Source organism: Chenopodium album, chromosome 10 (genome assembly GCF_948465745.1).
Source record: "Chenopodium album chromosome 10, dcCheAlbu1.1, whole genome shotgun sequence".
Classification (NCBI taxonomy): Eukaryota; Viridiplantae; Streptophyta; class Magnoliopsida; order Caryophyllales; family Amaranthaceae; genus Chenopodium; species Chenopodium album.
In genome coordinates, this window is record NC_137843.1 from 60,407,957 (window position 1) to 60,430,681 (window position 22,725).

General features: G+C 36.1%; 5 protein-coding genes and 1 long non-coding RNA gene across 8 annotated transcripts; 3 read left to right on the forward strand and 3 right to left on the reverse strand.

Moving 5' to 3' along the window:
- The first annotated feature begins 593 nt into the window (after positions 1 to 593).
- LOC145565618 (uncharacterized) lies at positions 594 to 4,387 on the forward strand. Its single transcript, XM_081625561.1, has 3 exons — positions 594 to 1,081; positions 1,141 to 1,383; positions 1,507 to 4,387. Exons 1-3 carry the CDS (start codon positions 594 to 596, stop codon positions 4,385 to 4,387), a joined length of 3,612 nt encoding a protein of 1,203 aa, XP_081481687.1.
- Positions 4,388 to 4,533: 146 nt separating this feature from the next.
- Positions 4,534 to 5,477, forward strand: LOC145564417 (uncharacterized). The gene is made up of 3 exons (XR_014094823.1): positions 4,534 to 4,687; positions 5,138 to 5,392; positions 5,430 to 5,477. It is a non-coding gene; the product is annotated as an uncharacterized LOC145564417 (long non-coding RNA).
- An 848-nt stretch (positions 5,478 to 6,325) lies between these two features.
- On the reverse strand, positions 6,326 to 9,219 carry LOC145565619 (receptor-like protein EIX2). The gene is made up of 2 exons (XM_081625562.1): positions 8,775 to 9,219; positions 6,326 to 8,364 (listed from the first exon to the last, which is right to left on the reverse strand). Exons 1-2 carry the CDS (start codon positions 9,217 to 9,219, stop codon positions 6,326 to 6,328), a joined length of 2,484 nt encoding a protein of 827 aa, XP_081481688.1.
- A 1,371-nt stretch (positions 9,220 to 10,590) lies between these two features.
- Positions 10,591 to 13,674, reverse strand: LOC145564418 (putative prolyl 4-hydroxylase 12). Of its 2 annotated transcripts, none has more exons than XM_081624723.1 (7): positions 13,435 to 13,674; positions 12,698 to 12,799; positions 12,433 to 12,490; positions 12,273 to 12,347; positions 12,043 to 12,100; positions 11,773 to 11,945; positions 10,591 to 11,282 (listed from the first exon to the last, which is right to left on the reverse strand). In XM_081624723.1, exons 1-7 carry the CDS (start codon positions 13,503 to 13,505, stop codon positions 10,917 to 10,919), a joined length of 903 nt encoding a protein of 300 aa, XP_081480849.1. In that variant the 5' UTR covers positions 13,506 to 13,674; the 3' UTR covers positions 10,591 to 10,916. The 2 variants fall into 2 exon arrangements, with proteins under 2 accessions (XP_081480849.1, XP_081480848.1); XM_081624722.1 differs by having other exon boundaries at positions 12,698 to 12,802.
- Positions 13,675 to 14,329: 655 nt separating this feature from the next.
- LOC145564419 (uncharacterized) lies at positions 14,330 to 19,436 on the reverse strand. 2 transcript variants are annotated; one of them, XM_081624724.1, is made up of 6 exons: positions 19,290 to 19,436; positions 18,012 to 18,899; positions 16,631 to 16,689; positions 16,288 to 16,416; positions 15,926 to 16,061; positions 14,330 to 14,932 (listed from the first exon to the last, which is right to left on the reverse strand). In XM_081624724.1, the coding sequence occupies exons 2-6, from the start codon at positions 18,714 to 18,716 to the stop codon at positions 14,603 to 14,605; spliced, it is 1,359 nt and encodes a 452-aa protein (XP_081480850.1). In that variant the 5' UTR covers positions 18,717 to 18,899; positions 19,290 to 19,436; the 3' UTR covers positions 14,330 to 14,602. The 2 variants fall into 2 exon arrangements, with proteins under 2 accessions (XP_081480850.1, XP_081480851.1); XM_081624725.1 differs by having other exon boundaries at positions 18,012 to 18,667; positions 19,290 to 19,432.
- Positions 19,437 to 20,393: 957 nt separating this feature from the next.
- LOC145564420 (large ribosomal subunit protein eL36y-like) lies at positions 20,394 to 22,713 on the forward strand. The gene is made up of 4 exons (XM_081624726.1): positions 20,394 to 20,517; positions 21,050 to 21,154; positions 22,150 to 22,349; positions 22,458 to 22,713. The coding sequence occupies exons 2-4, from the start codon at positions 21,053 to 21,055 to the stop codon at positions 22,486 to 22,488; spliced, it is 333 nt and encodes a 110-aa protein (XP_081480852.1). The 5' UTR covers positions 20,394 to 20,517; positions 21,050 to 21,052; the 3' UTR covers positions 22,489 to 22,713.
- Positions 22,714 to 22,725: the final 12 nt, after the last annotated feature.

The following is a 22,725-nucleotide window of genomic DNA, read 5'->3' on the forward strand; positions in this document are numbered from 1 at the left end:
GAGAATAAAGGGGTGGAGGGGTCTGATTTCCCATTTCCTTTCAATATTGGGAGGGGAACGACAACTTTGTCACATGTGAAGAAATCAAAAAAGAAACAGAGAACTTTTGTTAGTAAGCAGGTGGGAGTAAGTAGTATGGTTGTAGATGAGATAGGTGGACAAAAAAGAAAGAGTAGGGTGTTGGGGGAAGACTCAGAGTTGGAGAATGGGGCAGGAGATGCAAAAAAGTTGAAGAGTGCTGATGTCTCAATGGATTTAAATCCGATTTCTGAAGTAGCGGGTGTTGGCGAGGACCAACCCCGTGAACAACAATGAGTCTGTTATGTTGGAACTGCCGAGGGATTGGCAACCCTTGGGCAGTTAAGGCACTACGAAGGTGGTGTGTGTCTCATAAGCCTGATTTAGTTTTCTTGTCGGAAACTAAAATTAATAAAATTGATTCTGAAAAATTAAAAAATAAAATTGGCTTTGATTGTTCGATTGGAGTTAGTAGTATTGGCTTGTCGGGTGGTCTGTGTATTTTTTGGAAAAGTGAAAATATTTCTTTTTCGCTGGTCTCTCTGTCTCAAAACCACATATGTGGTGATGTTCTGATGAAGGATGATGTTACTTGGCGTTTTGTCGGGTTGTATGGTTGGCCGGGAACGGGGAATAAATGGAAGACCTGGCAGCTTATTAGAGATTTATGCAACTCTTACACAGGTCCTATTACTTTTGGTGGTGATTTCAATGAGCTCTTAAGCTATGACGAGAAAGAAGGAGGTGCTGATAACGAGAGAAGAGCCATTGCTGATTTTCGTGAGGCCCTGGAAGATTGTAATTTGCATGATTTAGGATGTGAGGGTCAATGGTGGACGTGGGAAAAGGGGTTGACTGAAAGCACCTTGGTCAGAGAACGCCTCGATAGATATTGTTGCAATGAACTATGGAAGAATATGTTCCCGGGAGCGTTCGTGGAAAATCTGTTTCGTTATAAATCAGATCATACACCAATCTTGCTTCGCCTTGAGAGACCTCTCCGTAAGAAGAAAAATGGGAAGAAAAGAATGCACTTTGAAACAGCCTGGTTACTTGACGCAGGGTGTGAAGGAGCTGTGAAAGAGGCTTGGCTAGGGTCTCTGGACTCTCGGTTTGGGATAGGCTGGAGGTCACTTTTTATGCGCTGAGAAAGTGGAGTGGGAAAAAGTTTCATGAGATTGATAAGCAAGTGGAGGAAGCAGAAAAGCAATTGAAAGAGGCACAAAAATGTCAAGCTATTGGTGAGAATTTGCAGCTATGTTCGAATTTGGAGAAGAAATTGGATGATCTTTATGAAAAGCAAGAGGCTTATTGGTATCTTCGTTCAAGGGCTTCGGATATTAAAGACGTAGACCGAAATACGAAGTAATTCCACCATAAAGCTTCTCAAAGAAGAGCTAGGAATGAAATAAGGGGTCTATATGATTCCAATGGTGAGTGGCGAGTTGATGAGGATGAATTTGAAGGAATTGCTCAACACTTTTATAGTGGTCTTTTTACATCAGCTAGGCCTTCGGATGAGGAGTGTGATAGGGTGCTGGGGGCGGTTCAACCTACCATCTCTGAGCATGATAACGAGATTTTATTGCGACCCTTTGATAAAGCTGAAATTTTTGCGGCAATTTGTGAGATGCATCCATGCAAGGCCCCGGGGCCGGATGGACTCCACGCCATCTTCTATCAAAAATATTGGCACATAGTTGGAGATGCTGTGTTTGGGCAGGTGAGCAGTATACTTCATGGCCACAGCTCACCCCAACTAATAAACAAAACAAATATTGCTCTTATTCCGAAAGTAAGCTCACCGACTTCTTTATCTGAATTTCGCCCGATTTCTTTGTGTAATGTGCTTTACAAGATTGTGTCAAAAGCAATAGTCATGAGATTGAAATCTATTCTCCCTAATGTTATCTCCGAAAATCAGAGTGCTTTTGTCCCTGGTAGATTAATCACTGATAACGCTCTTATTGCTATGGAGATTTTTCATACTATGAAGAAACGGAGTAAGGGAAATAAGGGTACTATTGCAATGAAACTCGATATGAGTAAAGCTTATGATCGAGTTGAGTGGTTTTTTCTGAAGAAGTTATTGATTTGGATGGGTTTTGCGGAAAGTTGGGTGAATATTGTGATGGAATGTGTTTCGACGGTTTCCTATTCTTTTATCATAAATCGCAATATTTGTGGTTCGGTAACTCCTACTCGGGGTCTAAGGCAAGGGGATCCTTTATCTCCTTACCTTTTCATTATTTTAGCAGATGCTTTCTCTGCTATGATAAAGAAAGCTACTGATCATAGGCTTGTCCATGGAGCGGGTGCCAGTAGAAATGGTCCAAAAATTTCTCACCTCTTTTTTGCAGATGATAGTCTACTCTTTGCTAGAGCCAACCGCGAGGAATGCTCTAAGATAGTTGAAATTCTCAACGAATATGAAGCAGCTTCCGGGCAGAAAATTAATTATGAAAAGTCGGAGGTCTCTTTTAGCAAGGGTGTTAGTTTGTCGAAAAAAGAGGAATTGGTGGAGCTCTTACAAATGAGGTTGGTGAATGCACATGAAAAGCACCTTGGTATTCCGACCATTTTGGGAAGATCGAAGAGAATGGTGTTTGCTGCTGTCAAAGACCGAATCTGGAAGAAACTAAATGGGTGGAAGGAGAAGCTAATGTCGAGAGCGGGAAAGGAGGTACTTGTGAATTCTGTTATTCAAGCTATACCTACATATATTATGGGGGTGTACAAGTTGTCGACTACTGTGATTGATGAGATCAAGTCCATGACTGCCAGATTTTGGTGGGGAAATTCGAGCACGGCTCGAAAGGTGCATTGGAGGAGTTGGGAGTCTATGTGTGAGCCAAAATGTCTTGGAGGTTTGGGTTTTCGAGATATGGCGGTTTTTAATGAGGCTCTCATTGGAAAACAGGCTTGGAGGCTCATTGCTTATCCGGATTCTTTGTTGAGCAGGGTGATGAAAGGGAAGTATTATCCCCATAGTGACTTTCTTAATGCCTCTCTTGGTTTGGATGGAAGCTATTCTTGGAGGGGAATTTGGGGGTCTAAATCTCTGGTAAAGGAGGGTTTAATTTGGCGAGTTGGTGATGGATCAAGGATAAGAGTCTTCTCTGACCCGTGGGTAGCTGATGAATGTGGCAGGTTTCTGCAAACTCCGAGTGTTGATGGAATTACTTGGGTGAGAGATTTGATTGATGGGAATACTCGTGACTGGAACTATGACCTTATTTCTTCGAAATTGTGCAAGAGAGATGTAGATTGCATAATGTCAATCCCTCTGAGCTGTCGTTCCCCAAGTGACTGTTTGACATGGGCATTTACAAAGGATGGAACTTATTCTGTCAAAAAAGCATATTTGCTGGGAAAATCATGTAACCTCGATGCTTTTCATAAAGTGTGGGTTGACATATGGAGCCTTGATACTATACCTAAAGTGAAGCAATTTCTATGGAGATTATGCACAGGATCTTTTCCTACCAGGGAGCTGCTATACAGAAGACATATGATCGACTCAAGCTGCTGCCCCTGGTGTACTGACTGCACGGAATCAGCTAGTCATGCACTGATATACTGCCCTGCTGCTCGTGATTTGTGGAGAGAATGTGACTGTGAAGAGCTTATTGCAGGAGATCCGTCAGATGACTTCAAAGAGGTAATTGCAAATTGGGAAAAGGTGAGTCCTCGAAAGAGATTGGTTGGCGTGACTTTGTTGTGGTTTCTTTGGAGCCGTAGAAATGACAAAATTTTTAACAACAAAGAAGTTCCCCATGGTGTTGTGCGAGACCGAGTTACAAGGCTGGTTGAAGAGTGTGGCAAATATGCTGTAAAGATTTATGGTCAGGCCAAGGTACGAATGAAGAAAAGTCCCAAAGTGTGGATCCCTCCCCCTAGTGAATTCATTAAAGTGAATTGTGATGCATGTTTGAAGGATGAGGGTTGGGTGAGCTTTGGGGCTGTGATCAGGAACTCGGAAGGGGAAGTGTTGTACGCTGGTACGCGAAGAACTCGAGGGAGATGGCCACCCGAAATTGCAGAATGTAAAGCAATTGCCTTTGGTGTTGGGCTCGCTAAGAGGTATGGCTTCATGAAGATCATAGTTGAGTCGGATAGTAAGATTGTTGTTGATCGACTTTCGAAGTGTGCTACTTATTTTACTGATTTAGACTCCATTTTAGATGATGTTTTCTTTATTTGTAAGGACCTCGAATTTGTCTCGTGGTCTCATGTTAGACGGGATGGGAACTCAGTTGCTCATCACCTTGCTAGGTTAGTGCCCTTCGGTGTGGAACAAGTGTGGGAGAATCATTGTCCCTCGAATATTTCTGCGTATGTTCTCATGGACAAGTTGTCCATTGATTAATAATAGGCACTAATCCGGTTTTCTCAAAAAAAAAAAAAAAAAAAAGATAAGTTCAGATAAACAAGTCCTAAATGCAGCGTAATATTACAGAGTACTCATTAATTCTACACGGGCCCATTAAATAAAAGCAAAAAGCCCAGGCTGAAATACTCAATAACCCACTTTAATTTTCCTGTAAACTTCACTGAAATTTGGACGTGTTTTCTTTATTTTTCCGATCTTCAAAAACTTAGAACTGCCACCGGCAGCTCATTCACCGGCGGTGGAGGCGAAGTCTTTGTTGCTCTCAAACTTGAATTGGTATGTTAATTCAAATTCATATTTATTTTCAACACCATCAATTTTCGTATTATATATTCTCGTCTCATTCAATCTCAAGTGAACAATCAATTGTAAATTTGTAATATAGATTTTAAGATGTTTCCTAAAGAATTCTTAATTTTGGGAACTGAATAAACTATTGAATGAAATCAATTAATTTCTAGTGTAGTGCTTAATCAAATTATGTGATTACATTTTGAGCCATGGAAATCTGGGCAATTTCTATTGTAAAACTGATTTAATTGTCAACTGTGTAGTTAATAGGGTTTATGTTTCATTGTGGTAAGAAAGCAGTAGCATTAGCTAATTCAATTGTAATTGTACCTTAATAAATTAAGAATTTTGGATTTTATGGTTGATTTTTATGAAGTGTTTAAGATACTGTTGTTGAGGAGTTTTTAATGATGATGTGAGGTTTTCATGTAGTAGGGATTGTGCACAATGGATCAAAACACCGGGAATGTAGCTTCGAAGAAGATTATGTCACCGTGTGATGTCGAGGCTCTGAAGAAATGCTCAGAGGAAAACAAAGGCGATTATGTCAAGTGCCAACCACAAATCGAAGCTTTCAAGTCTTCGTGTTCTATCAAAAAACAAGATTCTTCGTCGATTGCAACTGGTAACAATAGTGTCTTGAACTAAACTGAAACATTCTTGCATTTAGATGCTAAACTAATCTTTTATGTGAGAAATTGTACTACTGTTTTCACCTCAAGAATAGGTGCAAAATTTTGTTACTCATGGTCTTTTTGACAAATGTTGGAGGTTGGCAATAAAATTTACAATAGATTGTTCTACTTGCTGCTGTATTATTCACAGATTCTGAATGGAAATTTGGAATTCTGTATTGCTCTGATCTCATCAATCAGCTGATTTTCTTTAGCACGGACTGATAGGAGTATGAAAACCTGGCTCCAATAGTTAGCTCATTCAAGTATCGTGTTCATATAACTTCAAACATGAGAATTTGCAGCATACAAAACTTGGTCAGTTTAAATAAGCAGTCATTAGATACAATTCCATTGTCTGAAAATGACCCTTGCAAATTTGGAGATTGAAAAACAGGTTTTCTTTGCAGAAGAGGCTAAAAGAATATTAATATTACATTGTTAAATAATTCCATCTAGGTCAAAAGCAAAATAAAATTTTTATTCTTTTTTTTTTTTTTTTTTTTCCCAAGTATTTCATCTTAAATTTCTGAAAAATTAAATATGGTCCAACTTTGTGAATCCACTGAAGCATGCACAATCAATGACATTCGACAGCTGCTAGAAAAATAAAAGTAGCTCTGTTTACTGTCAAACTAAGTTACTAACAGAGGAATTGCAGTAACTAATAGTTGTAAAGAACAGAGTTGGCAGCAAATTTATGTCGGAGTGCTGCATCCCCGTAAATTATATTAATAGAGAAAATAGAAAATACAAAGGTACCATACTTGGTGTACAATAGCCGCAAAGGAAAACCAAGTTGGTTACTCAAAAGATCTTACATACAACCATCTTATTTACAAGTTAATACAACAACACATCTGATGCATTTGTCGTACGAACTTGGACTTACTACTACTACTATCCTACAGCCACTTATATATGGTGGATGTAATACAACAGTACACTGTTAATTATTATTCCTCAACTTAGCCATCTTAACAGCAATAGCCACATACAACCAGTCATGCAAATCTTCAACACGCCTAAAGAAAGCATGCCTCCAATTCTTTTTCAGAAACAAACTACCTACAACTCCCCAAAATCCAGTTGCAACCCCCGACATCACCACCAGGTAGAACCACATTGTCTCACGCTCGTCCTCATTGTCTTCATCATGACCTTTTGAACCATTGTTTGGTGAGTCGTCATTCTTGCATTTCTTGGGAAGTGGGTCTCCACAAAGATAAGGATTGCCGGCATAAATGGAGGCGTTGTTGAAGGTTTGCAACTGAGTTCCAGTTGGGATTTGGCCAGAGAGATTGTTGTAGGATAAGTCTAGGGACTCCAACGAAGTTATTGCAGCCAAGCTAGTTGGGATTGATCCTGATAGTTTGTTTCTTGATAAATCAAGAGAGATCACCGACTTCAAGCCACCTATGTTCCTTGGGATTTGTCCTGACAACTGATTATAGGATATGTTCAAACCAAGCAAGTAGGAGAGATTTGTGATACCGTCTGGAATGCTGCCAACCAGTTTATTACATGAAAGGTCGATATTCACTAAAAACCTTAAGTTAGATGTGTATTCACGCTCAATTCCATGGAGGACCTCATTGATGTTGTCCACTTCAAGATATGTATTTGAATCAGCCAACTTAGAATTCATGGACGTAAGGTTACTGAGACAGTAAGGGATGGTTCCAGTTAAATAATTATGGCCAAGGTCTAAGATTTGGAGGTTAGACAATGAGCACAACTGATGAGGAGTACTGCCTTTGAGTTTATTATTTCTCAACCGAAGTATTTGCAACTCTGGAGCAATCAGTGTTGGCATCTCGCCTAACAGATTATTCTCGCCAATATCCAAAACAAACAAAGTTGAGAGGTTAGTTAAGCAAGAAGGAATTTCTCCACTTAACATATTGTCGTTTAAATGCAGATAACTCAACTCTGTGTTGTTGAAGCAAGGGATATCTCCCAAGAATGTATTGAACGACAGGCTTAAAAATTGAAGACTCGACAAATTACCCAAACAACCAGGAATTGTCCCAAAAAGCCTGTTCTTTTTAAGATCTAATACACTCAAGTGCGTAAAATCGCATATAGACTTTGGGATTGAACCATATATCAAGTTATTGGATAGGGAAATTGAAGTCAAATTAGGCATTATATGATACAGATGTTCTAGAAGTTGCCCTGAGATGGAATTATGAGACAGATCAATTGTATCAGCCTGATAATACACCTTATTTCTATGGCTTGCATCGGTAAAAAATTGGCAAGATATTGAGTTATTAGAAAGAGACAAATAATTAAAGTTAATGGGAAAGTTAGGACAACCAGTGATATTGTTATTAGAGAGATCCACATCTGAAAGAGATTGCATGTTATGAAACCATTTTGGCAATACCCCTTGGATTTCAGCATTTAACAAATACAACTCACTGAGATTCTTTTGTGTTTTGAGCCATTGAGGTAGTTGACTATTGATCTTGCAGGTGCTAGCTAGGAAATTTGTAAGTTGGAAGGGAGGCACCCAATTAGAAGGCAATTTTAGCGTTAAGAAGGTTTGATGCATACTCAAATAAGTCAAGCTTGAAAGATTAGCAAAGTGAGTTTCAGACAAAACTGCTGCTTCCAATGAATTATAGGAAATGCTTAAAACTTCTAAGGCTGATAACATGCCTAGAGATGTTGGAATTTTACCTGATATGCTGTTATTCCTAAGAGAAAGGTACTTTAGGCTTTGGAACTCCTCTCCTAACCAAGTCGGTATTCTACCACTAATGAATAGATTGTCAGACAAATCCAGATGCTCTAAGTTACGATGGGTGCAAATGGAGGATATATTTTCACGAAACTCCAACTTCACTTGTAGTTTATTATTACTCACATCTAGATATTGTAAGTTGCATAAATTGCGTACAAGGCTCCAAATATCTCCTCCTTCAATACCAGTGAAAGTGTTGAGTCTTAAGTCCAAGCGTACGAGACTTTTGCGTTCACCTAGCCAAAGCGGGATTTTAGAACTAAAGTAATTAAATGAAAGGTCAAGGTATCCAAGAGAAGTCAGGTTTTGAATAAAAGGTGGAATGTTTCTCCCTAAATCATTATCACTTAAATCTAAATGACGAATATATAGTGATGGATGTGAAAGAAGAGATGATGAATTCATTAAATTCAAATGAATTTGGTGACTGTTTTGTAGGCTACACCCAGACAAACCCAAAACACTTTAAAAAGGAAGTGGCCCAATAAGTGAGCCTATCCAGTCATGGGCCAGAATTAGATTCGAGCCACTTAAATCAAGGTGACGCAATAGCTTAAGACTAGAAGCCCATTTCAAACTATGCACAAATAAATCATAGTTAAGTGATAGATCAAGGACTTGCAAGTTAGACAGTTAGTGAGATTACCAAGCTCAGGGGGAACTTTTCCATAAGTGCAACTGTTTGAGAGATTAAGATACCTGAGTTGTTTCATGTAATCCAGGAATTTCGGGATGTTGCTATAGTTGAAATTGTTGAAGCTTACATCCAAATGCCTAAGATGATTCAACTCTACCAAATGTATCAAAGACGACTCCATCTTTCTAGCTTCAAACAAATATTCATGTTTTTCCTCAGAGAAAGTGCCATGGAGATGAAGTTTGACGACATGGCCGGTAGTAGGATCACACTTGACCCTACGCCAGCTGCAGCAATCCTCGCCTTCCCACGAAGACGAAACATGTTTGTTAAGGAAGGTAACACTGTCCTTGAATTGGAGCAGTGCCTTCCTTTCAGAAGGTATACACCCCAACTTCACCAACTGGCTGTTGTTGGAGTACCTACTACAATTACACAATATTAAAGTTTTCATAAACGAAATAAAAAACAGGATTGTTAGAAAACAATTCATTTTGATCATATTTTGGTTTTGGTGATTTTTATGGCAAAGCTGTATTATAAAAGTAAAGTGGACCAGTGTTTTAGAGTGATAGATGAACAATGAAAACTCTTCTCATCACACTGTTATAGACAAAACCAACTCTTACTCGGTCATACTTACAAACACACTGTTTGGTGTAATTTCCACGTGATCACATAAGCCAACAAGAAATTGATAGTATGTGGTGCAAGTAGTGAAAAAGAAAGAGGCACGGTTATTTCTCCTATCCACTTACGAAGTAGTTTATGATGACATTTAGTTTGATAGTTTAATGTTTGATATGAGTAAGTTTGATTTGTTACACACATCAAAAGGTTATGTAAAATAGTTGCTCATATGGACGTATGTAACAAGGTGGGTCGGGCCACGGTAGTAATTCATCTCCGCAAATTATTATTATTATTATTATTATTATTATTATTATTATTATGATCCTTAAAATGACTACCACTATATTTAATTTTTATTCGTCGATTTTTAATTTATTTTTTTTATTGGTCAAACTTATTAAAAATGTTTTTTTTAAAAATAAAAAAAATATTTTTTTTTCAAAAATTAATTAAATTTATTTATTCAAAAGTTTAAAATTATTTTCAGAAAAATAAATGAATTTTTAAAAAAGAAAAATCATTTTTAATGCACAAATCCTCATATGTGGATGGCCATATCAGTGTGGTTTGCTATCATGGGGGTTACTTCATTAGTGTTATACGAATTATTCTATCAATGTTACAAGGACTATTTCGTCAATGTTATAGACGTTACTCGGTCAGTGTTTTAGAGGATACTCAGCTCGATCAGTGTTATAGGGGTTTTGTTCTTTTACAAGCGGATATATGGTGTGGTTAGCCATAGCCCGTAAGTACAATGGTAGTCATCTTTTTTTAAAAAAATGACTATTGTAGAATTTTCATTATTATTAAGGGTTTTCTTTGAAGTCAACTAGGTCAAGATAACATGGGACAAGAACACTTAGCTTTCATTTTCCAATAGGCCAGAAACAATGAAGGTTTTGTTAAGACTTGAGCTATAATTTTAAAAGTCAAGGTCTTGTAAATAGAACAAGCTAAGTTTTTCGCCACGTCGATTTCAAGGACAAATATGTTGATATCAAACATAAACTACGGGTCGGACACTCGGACCACGGCAAAGATCGAGCACCATGTCCATTCATGTGTATAAAACTCTGCTCCAAGGAGTCGACAATCAATATTATTGTTGAGTTTGTGGGTGGAGGGGATAGGATAATATAAAAAAAACAGGAAAAGAAAATAAATTTAATCAAATCACAAGGTTGTTAATTATGCCCTAGGGGGCATTTGGTTTGTAAATTTCATGTATGAAATATGAGTTTTCTTTAACACAGACTGACAGGAGTGTGAAACCTTCGCTCCAATAGTTAGCTCATTCAAGTATCGTGTTCATATAACTTCAAACATGAGAATTTGCTGGAGTGCAGTTACAAAACTTTGTCAAGCTCGTAAGATTAGCATTTTCATCGATGATTTCTGCCAATTGAGATATAGAGATGGACATAGATATGGATTTCAAAGAAGAAAAAATTCTTAAACCTAACCAGCTAGCACTAGATCCTGCTAAAAGCTTCTTCTTGGCAGTGTTTCAATGCATCAGCAAACATGACAACTCCTCCTACACGTCCCATAATAATCAGGAGAACCAACCATGAATGTTGGATTCTTTTGACATTCACCAAGTGCAGCCCATTGTGGGCAATTTTCATCTTCATCGCTGCAGTCACTGTTGTCTGACTCAGATGGAATGTTTCTCTTACTTACTATTGATCGTATGTGAAAGAATTTGGTGGCACACCACAATTCACCCTCAAGAACAGGATTTCTCTCATGGCGACTGCTTTTGTCAGGAGATGCATTGGGGCGGACACTGAAAAACAGAATAGCGTTCCCTTTGATTGGTCTAAACAGCTTGTCATGGTTAGTAGACCACACTCTGGTCCTCAATCGAGAGGTTTTGAGCTGCAGATTTTAATCACAAGTTGATTAACCAGCTATATATTAATGATAAAATACCATCTACTTCGTATAATGTTCCTAGATTAAAAATGAAAAGAAAAAAAAAAGCAGCAAACAGTTCAGTGACTAGCATATGACAATTCCCAGGCTCATTGCTAAGTTCATTTGTCATCAAACAAAGTACATACTGAATCAAAAATTAGTAGACAATTCCCTTAATGCCTGAAGAATCATTGTTCAGACGAGTTGAAGATTGAAGAGAATCGTAGTAAAAGAACTATAAAAAGCAAATGTTCAGTAAAATGTACTAGTTTAAATATGCAGTCGTCAGATATATTTCCATTGTCTGAAAAATGTTCATCGCATATTTGGAGATTGTATAAACAGATTCTCTTTGCAGAGGGGAAAAGAACATTGGATTTAAACTAGTAAAAAAATTCCATCTAGGTCAAAAAACAAAAAAAAAAAGTGATCATGAGAACATCATTGTTACCTGTGACTCGGGGAAGGAGATCTCACCACCTTGAGAAACATCTGAAAGAAACAAGACAACAGTTGCCATCAAAGATTCACTAACTTGCCAGGCAGATTGATTCCCAAAATAGTCATATTTCTGTTTGGCTTCTTCATTCCCATAATGCTGAACTTCTAAAGGCCTACTATTCTCTGTTAACAAAACAAAGTAGAGAAGACTAGAAGAGTAAGGTACTTTAATATTATTAGTTTCACAGTTCAGATGATACCCTCGAGTAAGAGAGAATACCTAGAGGAAGAAGAGTCCATGCTGAAAGTTTTTCCTCTATTCTTGCAACTACTTCATCCTAGAGAAGAATGAACATGGTAAAATATTTGACATACATTTCATAAAACTAGCCCAAACAGCTGCAAGCACTTATTAGGCAAATTTTAATATAGCGAGTGCTATGCCTATAAAAAGATAGGATGATGGTGGAACAGAAAATAAATCACTTCATACCAAACATGAGAGCTTACCTTCACATCCAGAGTGACTAGTGATCTTGTACTCAGTCCTTGGGTGTCACTGACCACAGAGTTGGTATCTTCTTTCTGTCCGTAAATTAGTAAGGAAAGACATTAAGTCGAATTCAAGCACAAATTGGTAATTGTGACTCGATGATGCAAAGAGACTTACCAGGGAGATGAGATGGTCACAATCCTCTTCAGAGATTAAATCTCTATAAACAAAGACCCTGTCCCATTTATAAACTTTCAATCAATTTTCGAGTAGAGAAAGGGTGATAGGCCATAAATACACTATGCTAGTAACTTATAATTCTTCACAAACAAGAAATAATGAATAGCATATCTTTTCTTGCCTTGCATTAGAGAAAATACTACAATTCAGTTAAGGGAAGATCTAAAGCTATTCAACAGCAATTCGTGTCAAAATACCTGACCTTGGTTGCCAAGACAGCTGGACAACCCTTGATGGATCGATCCTGCTCGACTGTAGAAGATTTTCCTGGATTGTTTCTTTACTTCTTACTTCCTTTCTGCTACTACTGAACAACAAAAGCACAGTGCATTGACCATTCAGAAACTTTTACATCTGAAACTCCTCGAAACAACCGAAAACAAAATCAAGTACTGAGTAGCATATTCTATTAACAAAACTAGGAGTAACAAATATATTGAAAGATCAATTTATCAATCAATCCTAAATTTGAACATCAATTATTCCATAATAGATTCTTCCCCACACAATTAAGCACATTAATCAGCATTAACCTTCTAAAAAAATTCTCCAATCTAAATAAATTTCACATAAGTCAAATTTTTTTATAGCATTATCAGCTGAGCAGCAATCAAGTAATGATTTATACTAAATCAGTGAGTTAACATGATGTATTTACAGAAAATGAATAAACAAATCAATCCAAAATCAGTGCACTTCTAAAAAACCCCAAAAATCAAAGAAAATAATCAAACTTTGACAATAAACAAGAATTGAAGTAACTATTGTAATTATACAGTGCAAAAAGATGCATATAAATTCAAATAAATGAGCACCCAGATCAAATATAGTAAATCAAGACAAAATCAAACCAAATTAACTGATACCCAGTAATCGAATCAACCAAATTCAAACCAAATTAACTGATACCCAGTAATCGAATCAACCAAATTAACTTACATTTCAGCTGAGGAACTCGAGAAAAAATTCATAAAAGCAAAAAAGAGAAGAATTTGAAGCAACGATGCCATTATCTTTGAGAAAGATTGAGAGAGGACAAAGAGAGGGAAAAAAATTAATAGAATGAATTAAAGATGAGAAAAAAAAAAAATTGGAATTGAAACTTCGGGGAGTATGGATTGTGACACTGAAAAATTGAAACGAAGTAAGTTTATCAACCGATTCAGCTGTCATGAAATGAAATTAAAAAAATGTGTTATTTTTAGAAATTTGTTATTATTTTTTTTTTTTTTAATGTAAGTATATTCGATAATCCAAAGCCAATTAGATTCCGGCTAATCCGGATTAGAGCCAATTGAAGGAAAAGCTTTCTCAACAAGTGTTGTTGCGTTCTCAAGTCTCAAACTCGAAATCTTGGTTAAGCTAGAACAACTCCTTTACCAGCTGATCTAAGCACTTGTTGGTAGTTAAAGAAAATCATTGTTCCTTCTTTGTTTACTTAACCAACCTTGAGTCAATATCTAAGTTTTGAAGCTTATTACATGACTACCCCTAAAATGTACTCATAAATGTCAGAAATCAATAAATGTAGTATCCACTCATAATTGCCATAAATGTTTCAAATTAAAATTACTCCTTACATAATCTCGGTTCATCGCTTTAATTAGAGCATTGTACTCCCTAAGACAATATTGCAGGCAATCCTACTTAACAAAAGAATACAGGATGTTAAAGTCGCTTTGAAAGCTGAGCAGTACTGCAAATCTACAATCAAACATGGTACTCAGGGGCTCAGGGCTCAGTTCTATCTTCCCTATCATAACACTTGCATCAAGCTTTGATCTTGATAACATGTCAACTGTCTAATTGCCAACTTTCAGAGACGCAATCGACATCGAAGATTAACTTCATTTTCGTCACTCATTTGCAAATCTACCTGCTCAATCTTATACAATTACTGAAATTTGACAGGAGCAACTCCTGACGTAGATTATAATAGAGGAATGTTGCAGCCATTGTCATATCATCTACTAAGTTTAATGCTTCTAACAAAGTGGAACAACTCTTTTAATTATATTCGAGAAACAAATGCCAAATCCGGGAAAACAATTGGTAAAGAATAGAAAGAATAACTCATAACACAACATACACATGGTAGTTCTAAATACTAAGAGCCTTTTTTGGGGATGAGATGACCAGTTTCATCCTTGTCGAAAAGACGTGCAACTAATTCATCCCAGCTTTCCTTCTTTTTGCTTCCCTTAGATGATTCCTCAGAAGGTGTCCCTTGGAAAGATCCATCTGAATGCTCACTTTCGTCATCAAGATCCTCAAAAGTCCCATATTGGGAAGGAAGAATTGCATGAGGTACAGATAACGTGACAGCTCTCTGCAACGCTGCTTTGTGTTCTTGACTATGTTCTCTGGCCAAAGTCTCCTGCCTCTCCATCTTTTGCTTAACTGGAATTTCCATTACATCATCTTTCTCTTGCATCAGCTGTATTCAGGGGAAGTGAGGTAAATCAATAGTTAGAACTTAGAAACTCATTACTGTAATAAACTAATAAATGCAGTGACTCTGAAGGAATTGAACTATAATATAGAATTAGTCCCAAAATGAATCTTGCCTACCCATAAAGGAGTTTTTTTAATCTATTTTTTAAGAGCATTTGATATAAGATATCATGAATAAGTTTATCAAAAAAGAAAAAAGAAATCAAGAATAAGGCATTATGTCATTTCACCCATAAAACAGTAAGATTCGGGGAAAAAATATATATTTTCAGATAAGAGCCAATCAGTTCAGAAAATTTAGAGAAGGGCAAATAGGTTCAGACAAGTCTAAGGGTTAATAAGAACATAAGTTATAAAATTCATTATGGCTACTAAGTTCAGAAAGTGGTTTAAGGTTAAATGAATTAAGACTAACGTTATGATTCTCGAAAAGCCATATAAATATAAAATTTTAAAATGACCTAGAACAAAAATAACAGAATACACCCAATAGGAAACACAGCTACTGCAGAAGATCTATTTCAATTGTCAAGGAAAAGTAAGCATTGATTGTGGTGTCTTTTAAGCTGATTGTTCATCTTCACTTAGAATAATCTCTAGTGATCAAATTGACATGCACGCATGGACTGTAGAACAACCAAGATTAAGTAATGAAAATCTTAGCTAATTCAGTTGTAGAGACTAGAGAGTGCCAAAGAATTTCAGACAGTGAGTACAGGCTCCCAAATCATGGTTTATGATCTATATCAGTATAGCTATTAGCTACCCAAAAATACCCTTTAGAGGGCAAGTGGAATGACTGTGCAAACCGAGTTGTTGTAAACATATGTCATTGGGAACAAGAATTAGACCACTTTGGATCATTACAATGTTTCAAAAAAAAAAAACACTTTGACCCTTTCCTCACTGATGGATCATAGAGTGGACTATTTTACCAAAATTTATCTACAGAAGCTGTAAGGAAATTGTGACTGACCTCCAATGCCCTTTTGGCTTCCCTTTCTATCCAAATGATAGCATGGTCAGAAGTTGCATTACAAGAAAGAACAATATGCTCAAACCTTCCATCTACAGGAACTGCTGTCCTAACAACTGGAGGGAACCTTCCACATCTGCCATACAATTAAGAAAGTGAATAGAATCCCACTAGATATCATCACAATCAAAGTTATACTTCGTCAATGAGAAATGATAAAGGTTCTCCACTATATTCTCAATCCTCACCACATTAATTAGGAAGTACTTGTATTAAATATTTGAATGTGATGACTAGTTTGGTGAAAGATTCATAGTAATTGCAGTCTTGTAATGAGTCCATAAGGAGCCTCTGATATCTACCTGAATAATTTTCTCTCAACAATGTGATACAGACGACCAGGTGCATACAACCTTCTTGGATCTCTGAGCTTCTTTTCCTCTGATATGCATGTATCCCTCATACACCTTAAGCATAGTAAGCACGGTAAACTGTGGAACAAGAATAACAGAAAAAAGGTGATAGAATGAGACAAAGGTGACAGGATATCATTAAGTAAATTGTCATTCATAGAATCAAACAAATGAAACATAGGATGTTTGCTCTTGTAGGAGTATGCTAGCATGAAAATAACATTACCCAATAAACATATGTATCATGCTACTTAAGCCCATAAAATTTTTATATATAAAAAAAAAATATTACCAAAAAAGTGATTTGAATATGTCTTCTAGAGGCGTTGCTGTCCTTGGCAAAAAGTCATCCTGGTTTATACAGAAATGCATGTTAGAGGTCTGTAGTATGCAAGGAAAAGAAAGGGCTGTGGAAAATTGAGAGGAAAGAAGTAGAATATGCACAATATGTTTCAACATCTCTGTTTGAATATAATGAGAAAAAAGCCTATTGTAAATAAGAGGGAATGGGGGATTAACTTGTAAGGACTTTCTCCACAAATAAGCTAGATAAGAGAAAGAAGGTAGTCTATCAATATATCTGCCATAGAATAGTATGCAGTGAACAAAAATATAAAAGATTCATCATTTATCCTTTCTCAACCATCTTAAAGATCAAAGATCGGTGTAGGTATCCAATTAGATCAGGAACATTTTTTTTTCAGACTCAAAACGTTGACCTTTCTTCTGAATGAATTACTTGAGCCTCCAAGAGTCCAAGAGCAATCTTTCTCGTGCTCTGCATCTCCTAATTTTTTGAAATAGGTTACCCATCAAGCACATTATGTCCTCTCTAAGTCACAACTCACAAGTATATTTCTACAGTCATGTTGATGCTTCATCTTGTTCTAACCGGTAGCATATATTCAGATTATCTGTATTATTAATTGTGAGAGTCTATAGAAAGCTAGCTCTTTCTTCTGACCTCTCAAGCATGTTAGTTGACATAATTGCTATGATTATATCACTCAAAAACAATCAACATATCAAACAACCATGTTGGCTCATATTCAAGGAAGTTGACACAGCACAACACGTAATCCATAAGACTCCTGAGTTGATCACCATGAATGGACCCCAAAAAGGTCTATGGTGAAACAAAAGCACAAAAACAGACCCTCTTACTCTTTTCCACAAACCCAAACTTATAAAAGTTAAAAATAAAATAAAAATAGTCCTATACTTTTGAGAGTCTTAAAAGCATAAAGATTAAGAAAAGCCAAAACTCAATTCACCTACGTGAAAGTTTGTCACTATTTCACATACATTTAGGATCAATTTCAAGGAACTTTTACACAGCAATTAGAACATGCTTTAAAAGAGCTCAGAAAAGTACTGAATAATATTTCCACTTATAGTGTGCCTATCACCTACAATAATTACACTGTTGAGCCAAGGAGTAGTTATAATGAGATTTTTCTCACACAAAGTCAATTAGGCAAATACAATAACATGTTGAGAATTATTATAACGTGATACCTGCCATAAAAACCTATAAGAAAGCTCACTCTCTAGTTCACCAAATTAAGCTAATTGATTGCATGATAAAAATGTATAGGTTATGGTAAACATAAACCACTCAATAACAAATCCTCCAACATTTTGACAACAAAAAGATCACATAGATTCCTTACCTGAAGCACAACGGAGTTGATGACATCTGCATATCTTACGGCAAGATTTAGTGACACACTCCTAGCAGGTGCAATAGCATAGCCTCTAACCTTTTTCCTGTCAATATTTCCCAATTTTTCTAGGTTATGCACAGCCACCATTGTCAGAAGTGTTGCAACACCCGACCCAAGGGAGTGACCAGCAAAAGTCAATGTATAATCTGGATGCTTTTCAATCAGCTCCCTCAACAAATCACCCTCTTTCTCCAAAACCCAAACAGCAGCTCTAAATAGACCATTATGCACATAACCTCCATCAAATTTCTTTTTTCCCAACTTATTATCCAAAAGGACTTTATAATCACTCTCCTTAGCCATATTTAACCCCCTAAAGGCAAGAACTATATCAGCATGATCATGATCAAGGTACACTATATACGGAGGCGCATGTTTTTGTGTATCCTTGTATGTCCTTTTAGTTACTAAACAATCCGAGTCCATTCCATAACCTCCAGGTGGTGCAAAGAGAGGGTTTCGTATATCATCCTCGTAAACAGAAAGAATGTACCGACACAATCGAGGTACAGGCTCAAATTCCTCAGCAGTAGCAATCCCCCAATCCTCACTATCATGGCCAGCCGTGTGAAGACACCGCTTCCACGCCCAACGAGCACAGCCTAGGCAGTATACACACTCAATAAGAGGTAAACCACAGAGGATCGACATCGTCCTCTAGTTGTTCCTCTAATACTTAGCATATATCAATAAGTCAGATGGTTATTGCTAGGGAATTTGCAGCATCCATAATCTTATATGCATCATCAAACATGAATTTTAGAACATGGGTTTTATGAGCAAGTACAGGAACTCAACTTTGAGCTAATTGGAATCTTCAACAAAATGGGATAACTGGAAAAGATTACAATTTAAACTAAATAAGCAAGATCAAAGCTCAAAAGGGTACAATTTTACAGCATTATAACTTCACACAGAGAACCCCACCAAGCAAAAAGGTATCAAAAGCAAATCGTTGCCAACAGAATAAGCAAGTTAAAAAGTGGGAATCTGCGAAAATATGCAAAAAGGGAATTTGATGATTTTGATTGATCATCCACAAAAGTGAAATCAACAATTAAACCCCAATATCCAAAATTATGGGAAATGTAGGTGCTTTTTCTAGATAACTACCCACTTTAAAAATAAAAAAGGTACTTATAAATTGCTTGAAAATTTTAATCTAAGGTGAGAGAAAATATGATTGTACAACTGAATCAAGATAAGGTAGAGTGGTAGAGGTACCTGGAATCAGCGAAGATTTTGGAAAATTGTCAAAAAATGAGTTAGAAAGTTAAAAATCAAAGATTAAGATTAGATGGGTTGGTGAATTTTTGTTATTTGATTGGCATTCCGGTGGCACGGCGGCTCCGTTGTAAGACGATTCCGAGAGCTGGCTGTTGGTTGTTTCTTTTTCAACCATAAAAACACGTGACATCTACATTTTTCACGTTTTTTGGGGGTTAGCTTAAAAAAAAAAAAATAAGATTAACCCTTAAATCTAAAGCCAATAATACAAGTACTTTTTCCATTCTAAATTAGATGATAGTCATGACATGGTTTAAATTTGTTCAATATTTATATAACTTGTTTTGACTTTGTTTTGTGATTTCGTGTTGAGAAAAATAGTCATTTTGGGTCGTGCTAAATTCGTCTCAACATCTATTTTTTAAATATTGTTTTAATTATAAAATTATAAAAATTATTGGAGATTTGTCCAACCAAACTCTAATAAGACTCTACTTAAACTTATATGTGTTGAATATGAGAAACATATTGGAGGTTTCCAATTAATGTGATACTACTTTTAATAGGTTTTCTCATAATTTTAACTCATTATATTTATATGCTCCGATTTAAATCTTATTTCTCGAAGGAGTGTGTCTCAAGTGCACATACAATTGAATGGCACATTACATGCTCTGCGTTTCACATACGTGACTCAATAATTGACCGCCCTCACAGGAACACGTCATACAGACACATACACCATAATTTACAGTCTTACACTATACTTTCTTTCAACATATTCAAGTATATAATGTAAAAGTGCGCAATACTAGTGTAGCGACTTATAAGACTTAAGACTAATCTTTTATGAAAAAGAGCATTTTTTTTTTTATTTTTTTGACGGGATGAAAAAGAGCAAATTTCGCATTACCATTAAGCAATCTACAACTTAAGATTGAGGCATTAATTGAGAAGTTCATTGCAAAAGTTTTTTAACAACCTAAAAAATTTTAATTTAATCAACTTGAGTTTAATTAGCAAGTCAATTTGAGAAATTGAATTGACCAACTTAGGCCCTTAAGGCTATTTGGCGTGGTTTACATAATACGGGCCTGAACTCTTTTAAATAAAGGCCCAATCAATCATATCACCAAAATAAACGCTATAAAAACCCCATTTTTTACATTAGTGAGCCGAGAAGCTATTCAAGGTTTTTAGGGTTTCTCATTCAGTCGCATAAATCGTAAGCCCCTCTTTCTCTTCCCTCTTTGAATCGTCTTCCATTTTTGTTTGAATTGAGAAATGAAGCTAAACCCGTTTTGATTCGCATTTGATTTTACTCAATCGATCTGTCTTTATGTTGTTTTAGCTCTGTACCTTATGATTAAACTCTGTTATGCTAGTTTAGGGTTTAAGGAGCTCGAATTAGGGTTGTTAAATTTTCGTAAATGTGGATATTGCAATTTTTTTCTAGGTTTTTACAATAAACCCATTAATTCGTACTAAAAATCCCAAATGTTGGTTGCTTGAAATTGATTAAAATTGATCTAAGGGTTTAGTGATCATGAACTTTAAGCTGGGTATGTTTCATCATTCTGTTAATTTTGTATGTTTAAATTATTCCCAGAAAAAGGCTAATTGTTGAATGCATTGATTTTGAAAGTTCCTTTTTTTATTTCTTTTTTTTCTTTTTTACACTATTAGTTGCTCTATACTATGTTTAAGGTATAGTACTTAGAATTTAATTGTTAGTTGTTTGGTTAATTTGAAAGCAGAAGATGGCTCCAAAACAGCCGAGTACTGGTCTCTTCGTGGGTTTGAACAAGGGTCACATTGTAACCAAGAAGGAGTTGGCACCACGACCCTCAGACCGCACAGGGGTAAATTGTTTATTCTTACTAATTTCTGATGTTTCGAGTCTGATTACTTACCCCAGGATCATATTTCTGTTAAAATGAATATGAAATTCTCTGATTTAATTATGGCAATGTTAATGAAATATGTGAATGTATATCGTTTACTTTGAACGTATGAAAGGATTTACACTTTGTTTGAATTCTATGGCTTAGGCGCTTAGTTATTCACACAACTTACCATGTGTTTGAATTCCGTATTGTTTGATTTGAACGTATGAAAGGATATGCACATCATTGATTGATTTAAGCTGCATGAAATGAGTAATTGCTGAGAAAAGCTATCTATTGAAGTTCCATTTGTGCTTTTAATAGATTTATTTTGGATTGCTGGACTCATTGCTGATTGCATATGATAGCATTTGCAAAAAGTAATATACTTTTTGGCTTAAAGCTGTGTTAATTTTCAATGTTGTTTATAACTTAAGATGGTTTAGTTATTAAAACTTTTGTGTGTTAAAGGAAGTGGATTTTGTTGATCTTCATTCTTAAATTCAAATTTAATAATAAATGTCTATGTTTTATTTGATGAAATTAGTTCCTGTTTGTTTGAATGAATAGTAGCGTATGAGTTTACACCATGAAACGATGTTTACTAATGTGTTGAAATTTAACGTTTTTTTTGCTTCTGGGACAAGTGGACCTTGTGTTATCGTTATGTGATGGTGTGCATAGCTATCTTTTTCTTTCTTTTGATTGATATACATTGGAACATTGGACTGATTAAAATCAATTCAAAATGAGATGTATGTATTGTACCTTGAATATTGTGTCGCATTCCGATGCCTACAACGTAGGCTGTTCATTATGTTGAAAAGTAGATTTTTCAGTGTTGTTATGAATGCAATTGTGTTTTTTTATTATTAAAAGTCCAAACATTGAAAGTACTAATAAGTGGATGCAAGTGGTTTTGGAGATTTGATTCTGTATACCATTTATATTTTGTTTATGCCAATTGACAGAAAACCAGCAAGAGGGTTCTCTTTGTGAGGAGTATTATTAGGGAAGTTGCTGGATTTGCTCCCTATGAAAAGAGAATCACTGAGCTCTTGAAGGTTGGTAAAGACAAGCGTGCTTTGAAATTGGCTAAGAGAAAGTTGGGTACCCACAAGAGGGCAAAGAGGAAGCGTGAGGAGATGTCCAATGTGCTGAGGAAGATGAGGTTTGTTATTTGTTAATCTTTTTGTCTCTGAATTTTGTAGGCTATGATCTTTTGTTGATATCTAGTTTTACTTTTCATGTTTCTAACTGGTGGACTGCTTTTGGACAGATCTGCTGGAGGAACAGAGAAGAAGAAGTGATGCTTGGACAGGAACTCTTGAGATGTTTTGATTACTTAGAAGTTGAAGTAACTTCTGTTTAAAATGTTTTACTTGCATCCAATTTTGCTTTGGCAATGCTGCATCGCAGTATTGGGAAACTAGTCTAAACTTTTTTCTTATGCTTGTAAGTGGTAATCAGTGAGACAGTAACATTGGTCAATGTAGATTTGATATTAAATTATTACTATGCCTTATTGTCTTTCATTTTGTATCTTC